This window comes from Notolabrus celidotus, chromosome 19 (assembly GCF_009762535.1).
Source record: "Notolabrus celidotus isolate fNotCel1 chromosome 19, fNotCel1.pri, whole genome shotgun sequence".
Taxonomy (NCBI): Eukaryota; Metazoa; Chordata; class Actinopteri; order Labriformes; family Labridae; genus Notolabrus; species Notolabrus celidotus.
Genome location: NC_048290.1, coordinates 23,220,946 through 23,236,669, shown reverse-complemented (window position 1 = coordinate 23,236,669; position 15,724 = coordinate 23,220,946). Strand labels below are relative to the sequence as shown.

At 40.0% G+C, this 15,724-nt stretch overlaps 1 protein-coding gene across 9 annotated transcripts in view; it reads right to left on the bottom strand.

Moving 5' to 3' along the window:
- Positions 1–860: 860 nt before the first annotated feature.
- sgsm1b (small G protein signaling modulator 1b) overlaps positions 861–15,724 on the bottom strand; it is a 20,424-nt gene continuing 5,560 nt past the window's right edge. For 5 of the 9 annotated variants that reach the window (XM_034708842.1, XM_034708846.1, XM_034708847.1 and 2 more), the window contains 23 exons: positions 13,857–13,932; positions 12,503–12,665; positions 12,181–12,330; positions 12,023–12,090; positions 11,777–11,919; positions 11,565–11,696; positions 11,277–11,401; positions 11,128–11,195; positions 9,994–10,157; positions 9,747–9,876; positions 9,296–9,422; positions 9,150–9,214; positions 8,921–9,066; positions 8,692–8,820; positions 8,410–8,613; positions 8,219–8,287; positions 4,951–6,264; positions 4,745–4,869; positions 3,730–3,812; positions 3,527–3,636; positions 3,346–3,442; positions 3,059–3,226; positions 861–2,846 (listed from right to left, as the gene is read on the bottom strand). In XM_034708842.1, the coding sequence (XP_034564733.1) occupies positions 2,758–2,846; positions 3,059–3,226; positions 3,346–3,442; positions 3,527–3,636; positions 3,730–3,812; positions 4,745–4,869; positions 4,951–6,264; positions 8,219–8,287; positions 8,410–8,613; positions 8,692–8,820; positions 8,921–9,066; positions 9,150–9,214; positions 9,296–9,422; positions 9,747–9,876; positions 9,994–10,157; positions 11,128–11,195; positions 11,277–11,401; positions 11,565–11,696; positions 11,777–11,919; positions 12,023–12,090; positions 12,181–12,330; positions 12,503–12,665; positions 13,857–13,932 (3,945 nt within the window). In that variant the 3' untranslated portion in view covers positions 861–2,757. The remainder of the gene's footprint in view (positions 2,847–3,058; positions 3,227–3,345; positions 3,443–3,526; positions 3,637–3,729; positions 3,813–4,744; positions 4,870–4,950; positions 6,265–8,218; positions 8,288–8,409; positions 8,614–8,691; positions 8,821–8,920; positions 9,067–9,149; positions 9,215–9,295; positions 9,423–9,746; positions 9,877–9,993; positions 10,158–11,127; positions 11,196–11,276; positions 11,402–11,564; positions 11,697–11,776; positions 11,920–12,022; positions 12,091–12,180; positions 12,331–12,502; positions 12,666–13,856; positions 13,933–15,724) is intronic. The other 4 variants (XM_034708848.1, XM_034708845.1, XM_034708843.1 and 1 more) reach the window with 2 other exon arrangements.

Below are 15,724 nucleotides of genomic sequence, written 5' to 3'. Positions count from 1 at the left end.
CATTTAAATTAAGATTTTTCACATGCCAGATAATAGGGGTGAACATTGAACTGACGCTGAATGTACCACACTACTCTGCTTGGTATTTCCCATTACATTTAACAAAGCCATGTTTTATAGCCATATCTTTACCTACTTACATCCAATAGCTGGGGGATTAGAGGGATGTAGAGCATGCAGCCTGACCCTAAGCTCTAATGCAAAAAGGCTTCTCGCTCTGGCTCGTAAGCTGCTATTAAGTGGCCAAGTTAATGTCAAGACTTAGGTTTAAGAGCTCAGTTTTGAAATAAGATCAGATTCAGTCGATCTAAGGTTTGAATTTTAGAAAAAAATGAGAATTGTTCATCCTCCATCTGGTCCACTACAATGACATTAGGAAGACGTAACTGTATAATCATTACAAAAAGAAGGAGCTAGGAACAGACAAAAAAAGTTTAGTCTTTTTTCAAGGGAATGTGGCAAAAATATTAATACAGAAAACTATATTCCTTCTAAGAAGTGATGTAAAAGACAAACTGTGTGTTAGTTTTATTTGTTTAGTCTGTGGGTGTCTCATCTCTCCACTCAAACCCTGAACTTTTGCGTTCAATAGTTGTGTCTAATTGCACGTTTTCGTAACGAGTGAGTATCAGGTCTAGAAGCAAACACAAGGCACATGAGATGCAAAATATAATATTTTTAATACGCAATAAATAAATTATACCAAGTGACATTTTGAGAAGACAGAAAAAAAAATTAAAAATATATTTATTTTCAATGGCATATACATATATATTCTTAACTCTCTTCATTATAATCAGATCAAGCCCATATACAGACATTGTATTGCATTTAATAATAAATATGTACCAGCTTAGCTATACAGTAAGTCAATTTCTTTTTGACACATTGTTTACAGAAAATCTTCTGACAACAAATACAGTAATTCACAAACAGCAATACTCAGGCATGTTCTGAAGGTCATATGAAGACAGCAGCGGTGAGATCAAAACACTGGATTTGAAGCCACAGTGAAGCAAACATGGGAGGATTTGGGATTTTCTTAAACCAAGAGTCTGCACATGATAGATACTTTCAGATGTACGGATGCTGGTATATACCCAGGGAGATCATTTGAATATTCCTGCTGAGGATTAAGGATTTAAATCTGATATTTATTTCTAACAGATCAGATGCACAGACTTTTTTGTGGATCACATTGGACATTTAACACCAAAGTATCTCATTTTTAAATAACAGACTCAAAGACTCGCAATCGCTAAAGACATATTCTTCTAAGTGTCTGTTTTTAGAGAACTAATGAAGTTCAACTATTCTCCACTGTATTTGGTAAAACCACACATGAAACTGAAGCATCTGCATGGCTGCACATCACTGACGAGCTACCACAGAATCCACCTTAAATGTAAAACTTGACCATCTGGTATTTAGAGGACTGTGATAGTGGTTTCATGAGTATGTTACTGGCTTAAGCCTCAGAAAAAGGGTTAAGTGGTACCCAAGCATAGCTCCATTTAATCAGGTGTGAAAAAAGAGATCTTGAGGTAATAATGAAGAGAAATGCACCGTCACATAAAGGAGAAGTTTGTGCATAACTAACATCACAAACAAGGCAAAAAAGAACGACCTTGGGGACTGACCTCTTGGAGATGACAAAAGGAGTAGACTCTAAAAGTTTGCTGCTTTTACTGTCATCACTTTGTTTACATGAACCCTTGCAGCAGCTTTCACAATTCTGCAAGAGACATGAATGTAGCAGCTCTGCATAGTGTGCAGAAGCTGAATTCTACAGCTTGTTATTCAAGGTAAGAAGAATTTACTTAGTGTCAACATTAACCCTTTGCTGATTCCAGAGAGGAACAGAAAGAAAGGCCAGACCACGGGTCAAGGGTTGAAAACACGCTGGTTGAATCGCACATAAAACAATGCATAGTGAAGATCAGAGATAGAAGGAGCACACAGAATGAGTACCAGAGGAAAAGGCAACACTGTATATGCAAACTATGTGCAATCATGCACTCAGTTTGTACAGAAAGGTCACATGATCAATCAGGATATCCTGCAAGCTTGTGTGCATCAGAGGCAAACACAGGGAGAAGACCATCAAATCCCCCAAAATAGCTATGGAAGCAAACCACACATGCTACTTTGACTTCACAGGCCCAGGGCTGATTTCTAAACGAACCTCTGATATTTGCAAGACCAAATTATCCAACAATGCCAGATATCATCACCAAAAATATACTCAGTTGCATCACAAGATGTTTTATCATTGTAGCTACAATTTCAGCAAAATAAACACAATACTGAAAATATATTCAAGTGTTCCACAAGATGTATGATGGGTAAAACTGACTCAAATTGAACTTGTGATAAAAAGTATGTAACAATACAGGGAGAAATTTGGTTGCAATATCCCTGAAAAATAGCTAAATTTAAGGCAAAATAAAACCACATCCTTAAGCAGTTTCAACAAGGGTACATTCACTGGGTGAACAACAACACTTTCAAAATAAATTCACTGGCAATAGTTGCATCTCCTGCATACTGACAGGGGCAATTAGAAAAGGTTGTTATACACCTACTTAGAAGAACGAGCAGCTTTAATCACCATTTTTCGTCGCCGTACTTAACCCTCTGCATTTCTCTACTGCTAATTTGTTTCTTCTGTGACCATTACAGTATGTGTTTGTGTCAGTAGCTCGAAACAAATTAGCAGGAAGAAATGTGGGAGCAACAGAAGAGCAGCCTCCTGCATCACTTGTTTTCTATGAGCGTCTGCACTTTGTGGACCAACTCTCGAGCCATCAGCAGCATCTGTGGGACGTTGTGTCGCTCGGCCATTTCTGAGGAGAGAGCAAAAACAATGCAACTTACTGTTTTTTCCTTCTCTTCAGACTTGATGAGAAAAGTCAGTTACACACCGAAATAGAATTCTTAACCCTTAAGGCACCCTACCAAAAACCTGAAATCATCTTAACCGACAGCTTTACTCGTTTGCTTGGAAACACTTTTTTGTTTGTATTCTAGCATCTACGAGTCTATTCTTTCATCTTACCATTGAAGAACTTGATAATGTCCGTGAAGTCCATGTTGTTTTCCAGGATGATGTCTCTATACATCTCCACAAGTGCCAGAGCGATAAAAAGCACAAAGTGCTCTGAGGACGTGTACTTGGCTGCCCAGATTGTTTCCCACACAGAGAAGACATCATCATACACCATTTCTGTGCAGAGAAAAAGCCCCAGGAGGATATGAGAATACATTCAGTGCAATGTTGTATCAATTGCTGCATTATATATTCTCAATTAATGATCATATAATGGTGCCTGCATTCCCTTTCACCTCTTTTAAAGTCCAGTAGAAACCAGCGATAGCAGAAGTAGAAGTGAGTGTAGTCTCCGTTCTGTTGCATCAGTTCAAACAGCTCAGAGTCCAGGATCTATTCAGAGAGAAGAAAATAGCATCATTCAAATGTAGCTTGCATGTGTCTTAGTAGTACATAAACTAAACTGTAAGTACAAACCTGGATGAGAGAACGCATGTTTGCAAAGTGAGAGTCCATGGCACCTCCATGAGGAAAGTTCTGGTTCATCCTCTTCATCAGCTCCGTGAAGCAGCTAAAAGCCATGACCTCTGAGAAGCACACAATACACAAAGTTAAAAACTCAACCCTTTCCTTATTTTTCAGCTTTGAGAAAATATATTGAGTATTTAACTTTCACTGACCATCGTCCAGAATAACCAGCAAGGGAGCGAGAATGTCACACATGCCCTGGACGTACCCTGTATCCAGATGCTGCCACACATAACTACAGAGACAACCAGGTTTTTCATGTTATTTGATTAAGTTATAACAAAAACGTAAAAATCTAAAACATGAAGCTCGGTCACACTACAGACTGCATAAAAAATTGATGTTGTCTTGGTGACATCACACATTGGTACTTCAGGCTAAATTTTAAAGCTCAATGATGGTGGTCGCAGTATTGGATAGGCTGACTTAAGCTAACCTAGCCTGTAACAAGATGCCATCTGTCATCTGTGCTTGTTTACATCCCGGTAGTAGAGCATTATAGCATTATGATAGTAGCCATTTACCAAAAACTACAACCTCAACTAGTTGTGGGTGGCTAAGCTGAAGCTTCGACACAGTGCTTTAAAGGTGTTTCAGTCCTACAATAATAACATCCTTAATAAATAGTAAATAACCAACTAGTAACTCTGATGCCAACTAGTGAGGGTGATGACGTTTAATTGTTTAGTTGACTAAACCCATACAGAGGGTGTGAATGGGGTCTCCTGTGCTTTTGGAGCTAGCTAGCCTCAAGCAGATACCCTGGGAAGCTGCTTGGATTGCACAAAACATTACATTTTGGATAAGTTTAAAAGAAAAACAGCATATTTTCCGTTTAATTTATAACATCTGTACCATTCTCATTTTAGGGTCTCAATTTTCAGTGTCAAGTTTTCTTCTATTCAACACGATGTTAATTTTGTACGTAATGATCCAATTTGGAATTAAAAAGACAACAAAGCAGGGTTTGTTTCAGGGTTTGAATATCTGGTGATTGACATGTCATTACCGCTGCGACCAATCCATTTGGATAGAGCAGCAGTTAAGTATGTCCACTCCACTGGTCGAATACAGTCACTGCTGGCTTCAACAAGCCAAGATGCTGAGTTATTTCGCACAGTCTTTATGAGAAACACTTAAACCATATTAGCTTGTTATCACATTTACCTGCACATGATGTTCCGCAGCTTATCCAGGTTTTCAGTGGTGAAGTACCAGTATGCTCTGTCACAGCGTCTGACATCTTTGTCAATGCGGTGTAAATTAATCAGGTACATGTCCAGTGTTTCTTGCTATAAAAATAAAAGTGTTTATGTAGCATTAGCTTTAGAGTAAAATATGCAGTTTACATGTTTGTCTTGAGAAATACTTACAGAATAAGTCTGCTCTTCTGAGGATTCATTGTGTTTTGTCTCTCCTCCCGCCTCTGTAGACTCAGCCTTAGCCTTAGCCTCAGCCTCAGCCTCAGCCTCAGCCTCGGCCTCAGCCTCAGCTTCAGCCTCAGCCTCACTTTCAGCCTCAGCCTCAGCCTCAGCCTCAGCGAGCACATTTTCCATCTCCGGCTCCTCCTCAGACAGACCCAGGTCGGTGCCCTCAGGACTGGTGTCCAGTTGGTGATCCAGAACAAAATCCACTGATGCCATTTTCTCTCTCTGTGCCAGGGAGACAGGAGGGGCAGCAAGTCCCGTCAAAAGCCTGGGTTTCAGATCCTCAGAGTTCACACATGTTATCCCTGAAGGAATGTCCTCCATTTCCAGGGCTGAGGGTGAGTCATCCGAATCGGCCGTGTCCGGAGACTGCCGGGAGTGAGACGATAGTGAAAGAGACGCTGACTGAAGGACATTCAGTACTTGTCTGACAGGAGAATTTGAACCAAGTTTATCAAATGGGATTTCTGAAGCTCTTTTTGTTTCAAAAACATCACATAATAGTTCCTCAGCATCCTTCCTCTCTGACTCTACAGAAGTGGCTTTTAAAATTTGTGATTTTTCAGAAGTTGTCTCAGGTTTTTCAGGAATCTCTGCCTCTATTTTGCTTCCTGGACTTTTATCGTCTGCTGTTGTAGTCGAACATTCTGGCTCCACATCTAGATCTTTCCTGTTTTGTGCTTGTAAAGTCAAAGTCTGTCCCAGAGGAGGTGCCTGAAAATACTCATTATGAATCTCTGTTTCTAGCGTTAGGACGTTTGTGGTCTCTGGAGCAGATCTTAAATTCATATTAGTGTCCACTGTTTTTACATCCTCAGATTGCTCCTTTGTTTCACTTGCATCTTTCTCTGATTCAGGTTTTTCCTTTGATTCGGAAGCCTCTAGTGAGTCCTTTACCATGTCGCTTTCTGAAACTGCCTCCACTGTTGTCTCTAAAACTTTGTCCTTTTCTACTGGCTCCTTCACATCCTCTCCTGATGGCTCTGACGCTGTTGTTGTTTTCTCATTTAGGACTTCTGATGCTTCCTCTGGCTGCAGAGTTGATTCAGATGCAACAGCTGACTCCGTTACGACAGGTTTGTTTTCTGAAGCTGGATGCTGATCTGATGGACCAGGGGAGGAAGGGTTGCAGGAGGGCAATTGTGGGTTGTCTGTAGTTCCACTTGTTCCTTCTTTCACTGGACTACTGTGCTGATCTTCTCCTCCCTCAGATTTGGGTTCAGTCTCAATCTGATCTACAGCCTCGACTGATCCAAAGACCTGGCCACACAAAAAAAAAACAGTGTCACATTATAAAATTGTCAGATGCTGAGTGATAGCTGTTCTGCACAAATCAGAATATTTTATAAATATACCAATGCTGCCAAGAAATTCCCTGCAAGTTTGTGATTTCAGATCAAAAATACATCCTTGGTTCTCATAATTTATTACTCTTTGAAATTCTCTCTGAGGTCTCGAAATTGGAGCGGGTTTTTTGCCACCTCTAACTGCAATCAATAATAAATCATCCGACATTTTTTGAGAAGTGGCTGCAAAAAGGAACATTTTTACCTCAATGGATTGCTCTGTGAGGGGCAGAAATATCTCAAAAATTGGATAGCGTGCAAGAAAAAACTGATCAGCCATAACATAATGACCATCTGTCCAATACTGTGCTGACCTCCTCTCCTCAGGTCAGGGCTATGGATTCCAATAGATCACTGAAAGTGTGCTGTGATAGCTAGCCACAAGACACTAGCAGCAGATCCTTTAAGACCTGTTAGTTGTGAGTCCAGTCCTAATGATTATGTGTCCAGTGGAAGCCCTTTAGGCTGCAGATCAGCAGCGGCACCCTGACTGATCTGCAGCCGCACACCCAACAAACACTGTGATGAGATACACTGTGTGCTCTGACAGCTTTTTAACACAACCAGCATTAACTGTTTCAGGAAGTTGAGCTCCAGCAGCTCTTCTGTCAGATCAGATCACACAGGCCTCTACTCCCAACATGCATCAGTGAGCCTGACCAGATACCACAGAGCTAGCCAACACAATGTGGCCTGTGTTAAAGTAGCTCATATGATCACACTTGCCTATTTTTCCTGTTTCTAACATTTCAACTTCAAGGACAAAATGTTCACTTGTTGCCAAATATATCCCACCCAACACCATGACAGACGCCATCATACAGAGATAATCAATGGTGTTCACTTCACTTGCCAGATGAAACAAAGCTCATCAAAGAGCATTCAATGTTTCTGATATGTAGCTGAAGAAGGAAACGAGTGTGTTGTGGTTTTTAGACACATTATTCGGTTTTAAAATATATCTTTATGTCTAATTCATTTGTTTAGGCTGAAAGATGTTTATGTAGAAAATTAAACTTGTGACCTTTCCTCTAGTGCCATCTGCAGGGAATAAACATCTTAACAGCTATTGCATGGACCAGTTGCAAATGGCATAACCTAAGGATGACCCCAGACCTTTTTCTTCATCGTGAGGTTGATGTGTTATGGTATTTGGAAAATGATTTGGTAACTTTAATGGATTTTAATGTAATTAGATTAAAAACTCTAATTTGTTAAATTGTTTAGTCATGAGGAAACATCTGCATAGTAATGGCAGCACAGGTTCACTAAGAACTAGTGGAATAAATTAAGAATGTAAATTTTGTTAATGGAAGAAATATATTTTTCTGTTGAATCTTTTAAGATAAGATGAGATCATTCTTTAATCGTCCCACATGGGGGAATTGTACAATGTTACAGCAGCAAAGTGGATGGTGCAACCATTACAAAAAAGAGCATATAAAAATAGTAATAATTAAAGTTATTAGTAATTAAAAAGTAAATAAATGCATCTTAAGAAAAATGTGTACAGAACTAATAACTAAATGTACAGTATATTTACAGAACCAATGTAAGAAATGTGCAATGACTAGTGACATAGGTTTACTATGATGGGTAAAGATTCATTGCATATGTTTAAAAGTGAGATGAAGTGTAGATAATATAATGAAGTAATATCATTTTGTTATCAATAATATATTTGAAAACACAGTCCAAGATTTTAATAAAGTGAGAAAATCTGACTTCGAAGATGTCACATTTTCAAAGAATTGTGTCAAATTGTGTATTGTGATTAAATGTCAAAACTGTCTTTCTTTTCAATTTTGTATGCTTCAAATTTTAGGCTCATAGTCCAAACATGAAAACAAACAGGTCTATTCCTCTACCTGTGCACTGCTGCTGGATTCACTCTGTGAGTTGACGTTCTGTGGGTCTGAGCTGCTGCTTAGAGACGACTGCAGATGAGAAAACCATCACACAGGACACAAAAACAGAACTGTTAACCAGCCTGCCTCCTGGAATAATAAACAGTTTCCCTTATTTTTTTTTCTGTTGTGATAAAAGTTATATAACGCACCACATTGCATGCTAAAGAAAACAAACTTGCATCTGTACTGATGGTGGAATCCCGCTGCACTGGTCCTCGCTCCACGCTGGCTCCAGACGAACATCTGGCGAGAGCCTCAGCATGTTTCTCTCTCTCCCTCTGGCGGACGATGGCCTCACAACCTTTCCACTCCTTCATCTTCTGCTCGTACATAGTCTGCATACGCTCATCGATCTGAGGCACAAGAAAGTACAGTGTAAATGCATATCCTACAATCTTACAAAACACAGTCAGACAGGTCATAAGAAGTACCTCCAGCCTGGATTTCTCAGTCATGGTGAACTGATAGTGCCCCAACAGGAAGGGCCAGACCTCTTTACGGAGTGAAGGAGCCACACCACCGAAATACACAAGCCGGTGAATCTCCTTTTCCTCATAGGCCTGAATCAGATCAAGTCAAGTTATTTCAACTACACAGCACTTAAAAGAAGCCATTCGAAACTGTAATGAAATAACTGCATTGGCCTGGTGTGGATCTTACAGAGCTGTCTTTGAGGAATCTGGACCAGACCTCCACAGAGAGGCCGTCTCGGGCAGTGCGTGCCACGTCAGGGTCGACTATAGTGGTGTTCACCAGCGCAGAAAGGTGGATACGAACTGTGGACAGGTGACGGCAGTATGCAAGCCCTGCAGAAGACAGATCAAAGCTTACATATTCACCAGAAAAGAAACAATTCCCAAATTTTTAACCCACATTTTTTTGTACTCACATCCATAGAAAGCACGGGAGATAATCTGGTACTTCATAGTGTCACACAGAAGCTTTAAGGGAGCTCTGGAAGAGAAGAAAATGTCAAATTTAGTCACTTTGATTCATCTGTGTTTATATTTGAGCAAGTCTCGTGGACATACTCACCTTTCCTGGTTACAGCCGTTAGGCAGGGAGCCATCAGAGGAGCCGTTCTGTGAGCACGAGGAGCACGAAGACTTTCTGGGTGTTGGCTGCCACAGGGTCACACCCTGATCCATCAGCTCCAGAGCCACTGTAAGGAATTATGTTTTAATCAATGCCTCTGCAAAAATCATCTTCATAAGCAAGTAAAACTATGGGAAATATAACAGATTTGTTCATAAGGATGCATGTCTGAAAAAAGAAACATAGTGCTGACAGGCATCATGAAGGCTAGAAAGAGATGTAGCAGTTCAATATAAGAAAGGAATTCTAATTAATTAGAAGGATATAGAATAAAAAAAAGACTTATCTTTAAATCAGTATTAAGAGAATAGCATAATCACAGATGTAATCTGTAATGATGCTTTATTAGATCAGCTCAGGGAGGAATTACAGCAGGATTAAAGACACTTACTGAACTCCATCTGATTGCCGGGAAAGAGGATCCGAAACACATAATCGGTCGCTTCCTCATCCTCCTTATCTGATACAGAATCACAGGAGCCGTGTGGACTCCTTTTTCGCAGCTTGGGGAAAACCTTTCCCTGCAAACAGAAAGACAATTCACACATCTTCACTAACTGTTACAACATGATTTAGATATAGCATTATTCAAAATAGGATGCTCAAAGCAACATGCATTTTCCATGTCTCATGCAGACCTTTCCTCTCTGGTTCCACAGAGGAGGGTCCAGCTGTCCGTGAGGCAGGAGGCCAGTCTCTAGGCAGGTGAGGAACTGCAGGAGGTGGCCTCCTTTGGGGAAATGTAGAGGAGGTCTCTGGATCCCATCCTGGCTCACCAACACTACTGTACCACCGCTGTTCACTGAGAGATGATCACAATAAACCAGAAGTAAACCCACCGGAGCTACAGGATGTTACACTTCACTGAAATGGTCACTTCAATTTGCCATTTTCTACTCAATGCAAACAAACAGCTCAACTTGTAAACAAACAAAGTTGGCAATTGCAAGTTTTGTCATGGAAAATAAAAACGTAGTCATACTTCATATGTGACAAACTGCATTTCAAATCCTTTAGTAACAATTTCGAAATGTTTGGAATTTTTATATTTAATATGCAATCCAACGTTTTCCTTGGTATTTGCTTCCTGAGTGAACAATCAGAGGCTGAGAAAGATAAATCATCCCTCCCTGGTTAATGTTACTGTCACAGCTCCAGTTTAGTTAAGTTGTGTTATTTCATTCCCTCATGTTTCTTGTCTTGTGTTTCCTGTTTTATTTTGACACTCACCCTTTTCTCTTGTTTTAGACTTCCGGCTCCCTTGATTACCTCAATGTGTTGCACCTTTGTCTTTTTATCACTACTCCCTGTGTGAATTCAAGCTCAGTCTTCCCTCCCTTCTGTGCCAGTTCATCTTGTACCGTGTGTCAGCAATCCAGCCTTGCTTTTACCCCTTGTGTTTGCCCAACAGTTTTGACCAGTTTGACTTCCCCTTTGCTTTGTGGTTTAGATAGCTTTGCCTGTACTGTTTTTGATCTCTTGTGTACCAACCCTTGGCCTGAATAAGCAGATTTGAACTTTGGAGCTATTGAGTTTTGCATTTGGGTCCAGTGTCTTGGTTCCGCTACGCTTTCAAAACAAAAGAGTAACACCCCTAAACTCATCACCAAGTGATAAAACAAACATCAATCATGTGTCAGTAGTTGGTATCTGGTGTCTAAAAATAAACCACATCTTCACTTAATGGTGCATGTTTGCAGTTCCTGCAAGAGAACACAACTAATAGTATCATTAATACAATCGTAGGACTGAACTATTAGGTATTGCCCTACCTTGCTGATGACAGTGGAGATACACAATCTCCTCTAAACGAATCGTCATGGCATAATCCCAATACACGCTGAAAGGGAGAGAATAAAACGTGAATAATGAGTCAAAAGTATAGAAACAAGTATGTATTCAGAATGAATAGTGTTCTCACCTTTTCTCAGATTCGAGCTCCCCCATGTTGCCGTTCATCAGCTGATTGGGCGTCCACTTCAGTGTCATGAGCTCTGCAGTTTGATGCAGAGAGAGGTAGCCTGGGATGGCCTCCATGTCGTCTCTCTGCACACACAGGTAAGAGCCTCCAGATTAAACATCTCTGATTGTAATGAGCTGGCTTTAAATCGATTAAAAGATGCACAAAGCTAGTAAAAAAGAAAGTAATTTGATTCTTTTTCAAATTCCTTCAATTCGTCTTTTAACAAGAAAATGGAAGGCTTTGTACCGGCTGCACCAGGACGTTGTTCTTTCCAAACAGGAGTGTGGCTCTGGAGTTTTGGTGGAGGGATTCAACGTAATCCCTCACCCACATGAGCGGGCGATCATCCATGCTACCACTGGACTGTCTCTTCTGGATCTGAGAGAGGTGAAGAACTAAAGTATTAGACTTTTGATCTCACGTTGATGTTAAATGCAGTGGTCTTCACACAAACGTACCAGTGCAGGCCGTCTGGAGGGGGAATCCTGTCGACAGTGGCCGCTGTGGATACGATGTCGCTGTACGAGCTCGTCAGCAGACGGGTCGGTCCAGAAATGGTCTGCAGTCTTAACTTTGGTGTACTCCAAAGCACAAGGGCCAACTGTAAAAACAAGGTTGATCTTTCAAGTAGTTCTTACATTTCCACGTCTTCAAAATGTGAAAAATACTGACGGCTAATTTTAGAAGTTTAACAGTTTCAATACCTAACAGAGAAGCAAGAATCGGGCCATCCACAGGATCCATCAGCATGGCTTCTCTCTCATAGAAGGCACTGCAGAGTAACAGAAAGATCAGCAATGCAGACTACTTACATTCAAATGTTGGTATTGAATAGCAGAGTTATTCCACTACAGCTAAGAACCTGCTGTTCTCCACCAAGTACAAGACAATCTTGTCCAGAAGTTTCTCCATCAGTGCTGTCCGGATCCACAGGTGTCTGAGTGCCTGAGGAGGCAGGTTGGCCAACTTCGACTGTCGACTGCGCTCAATACTCAGTGAATTATTCTGCTTGCTGAAAACCCAAAAGAAAAAGTGACAGATCAGACGTCTTTGCAGGTTGTTTGTAAAATAAAGACATGTGAGGCATAGCAAGGCATTTTGATGCGCTGTAGCACCGGAAAGGAGAGAAAACATGTAAAGATTCTCCATCATTGTCCACTCGCAGAGAGAAGATAACACTCAACCTGTTTTCAATCAGCTGCTCCAGCTCCTGGACCTTGTGGCACAACTCCTCAGCAGGCGAACAGCTCTTTGCCGCCTTCATAAAGAGCGCCGCGACCTTGTTACTGCACAGCAGGCCTGCTATACGCCGCTTCAGTCCATGGAGCACGCAGGCTTCCACTACAGCTACACACACAAAGACACAGAAGGTAAGTCAGTGTCACTTTTTTCAGATCCAGTTTAATATATTTTTTTCAAATCACTTGCACTGGATATTTCTAACATGTTCTTTGTGGTGACAGGGAATAAGAATTACATTTTCCATGTATACAACTGTTATAATGGTATATTTTGAGGTGCAATGCTCATGGTGGATTAAGGTGGAGTAAGACTGAGTCATACCCTGTCTTGAAGTTGGGCCTCTGTTCATAATTTGACATAGAGTACAGTCTAGACCTCCTATGTTTGCAAAAGCGTCTTGAGATAACGTTTGTTGTGATTTGGCGATATACGAATAAAGACTGATTGATAGACTTAAGGGTATGTGAGTAATTTTTCCTTGTGCAAAATTATCATTTTTATTACTTTTTATTTTGTATTATATTTGTCTATCTTTCATTACTTCTTTGTATGTGACTATATATATTGTTTCTGTATTATTTGGATTATTTTCTCTAAATCTTATTTTTCTTCTGTTTTTTTTCTCCTGTATCTTAAAAACAATAAAAAGAGACTTATAAAAAAAAATCACATGTTTATTTCAATCAGCTGGTGTCTTTACATCTGCCTTATCTGAGTTTTGTTTTCATTTCATGATCCACAATGACATCTCCCCTTCGAGAAAGCACAGCCTGAATACTTCTCACAGGTGAACTGGAACACAGGTGGTGAAAGTAGAAATAGACTCCTATCTGCTGAACACGGTCGACCGTTGCTAGGATATAAGGGATGTGAATCACACACTCCTCACCTTGGGTTAGCATCAACACCTTTAAAGGGGGGGTTGTCTACTTTAATACAGATACATCCACACTCCTTGTTTTCATATAAATAGACATGACTAATCGCATTATGAGAATAAATCATTAGGATTTACATTGCTTGAGCAGACTGTAGAGGATCACTTTGCACTGAGAGGATGAACTCGTAGGAGGTGGCAGCTTGACACAAACTGATGTCAACCATCAGTCTGTGCAGTAAATGTAAATGTTGATGTAACCAGCGCTGTGACTAACACATGTCCTGGAAATTAACTTTTTAAGGCAAAAAGACACATTTTCCCAAAGATTCATAAACATGATCCTTTAAATATTGAAGTTATTGGAAAAGGCCTTGAGCTCTTTGGATGCCTTGGTTGAAATGTGAAAAAGCATTTACCACAGAAGGATATGATGTGGCTGCTGTCTGCATGCACAAATTTCCTCGTTACAGCCTCCTCCATAATTTGTTTCACCTAAGAGACAGAAGGTGCACAGTGAGACAAGATGACACCCATCTGACACGGTTACATAAGGAGACAAAAAAAAGAGTCATGTGAGAGAAAAATGGAGGATTATGTTCACAGATGATAGTGATGGTGATCAGTAAAGAAGCACTAAATCTCCATACTACATCCATGACCAAAATATGACAATATCACACTAATCTACTTTGGAACAATAACGCAGTCATTCTCCTGTCTTTCAAGTCTGTAATTTACTCTTCATCTTTGTAATTTCATTTTAAGAATAAATAAATAGATAAATGCAAAAACTTGACGTTTTCTCTCAACTTTTTCTTGCATGTTTTTTGCAGTTTTTCTCAAGGAATTTGGTTCTTGACAGCTATGACTGATCATCATGGAATTTCGACGCTATAATACAAAGGCATGCTCTGTCTTGAATTGATATAATTACGTTCATCTGGCAATAGTATTGTACGGCTATGAAGTTGAAGAACAGGGAAGAAACAGATTTATTAAAGTTATTATTGTGACTTTCTGTCCTGGGCCCTGCATCCTACACTTCCCACAATGCAACTCAAAGTGTCTGACAGTGAGATCCTCCTTGTCTGACAAATACACGTTACTCCTGAGCCCCTAAAGTCCTATAGAGTGATCTGTCTTATATTTCATCTTATCAAGTTATCTGATGTGTATTTCTTTATGCATAAAATGTAATCTACTGCGCAAAAGATTCCTATCCTGTCCACAAGATACTAACTTGTGTGCAGGATAAAAATGATTCCCTTAAACATGACTCCAGAGGCTCTGTAGAAATCTATACCATGCTAAGAACACCAGATTTCCCCTCATCCTCATCAATAAATCCATACTTTAGAGAGTCTGACATTTTGCTGAAAGAAGAACTGCTTGCTTTAAAGTTTTTCCTTCCGCTAATGCACTCATTAACCCTTCTATTTTTTTTAAATATCACATTCTAAAAATGTATTTTGTTTTTGACAAACAATGCAGCTTAAACTTACTGATTTTAATCTCATGTCTTTCCTTGTGAGTCTACAGAATGACACATTAGTGTACTGCTTTCTGTCAAACTGAGATGAAAATCTTTTGCCCTTTTCAGGATTTTATCTGACTTCTATTGCAGGTAAACACATCTAGAATCCTTAATTTGCAGACGAGATGTCTGATGAACACAAAAGCGTTTGTGCCCCCTGTCTCTATAGATGAGTAAACAGCCTGTAAAGAAAAACAGTTTGCAATAAACAGATGTCTTTATCAACTTAAAGTGAAAATGCAAATTGCTAAAGATCCATTATACTGCGTTATAAATCTATAAATCACAGTTAAGCCCCTCCTTGCTGCAGGATCTGGCAACACAGTCATGGATGTTTGAGAGGCAATGAGTCACAGGTGAGGGGGAGCACGGATGCGATAAGCCTGGAAGTACCCGGCTTTCTCAGCAATGAATAAAACATACCGTCTCCTCTCTCCCCAGGGAGTCACTGAGCAGTTTGGATGGGTCTGTGCGGTGAAAGGCCTGGTCAGATTTTTACTTAGATGAAAATAAAATGGCTCAGAATTCAGTAATAAATCACCCTGATTGGCTTGGACTCTTTTTTCCCCCAATCACTGATTGATCAGCACACACCAAACAGATGCCAAGGTCACAGCTTGAGTTTTGGATAATAAGATGGTGTTATCAGGAGTGTTAAATGAATCAAGATTTATTACATGATTAGATTCGATCAATAAAAAAGACGACTAGGATGAAAATGCAGAGTTTAGCATTAAAAAGAAATTGCTT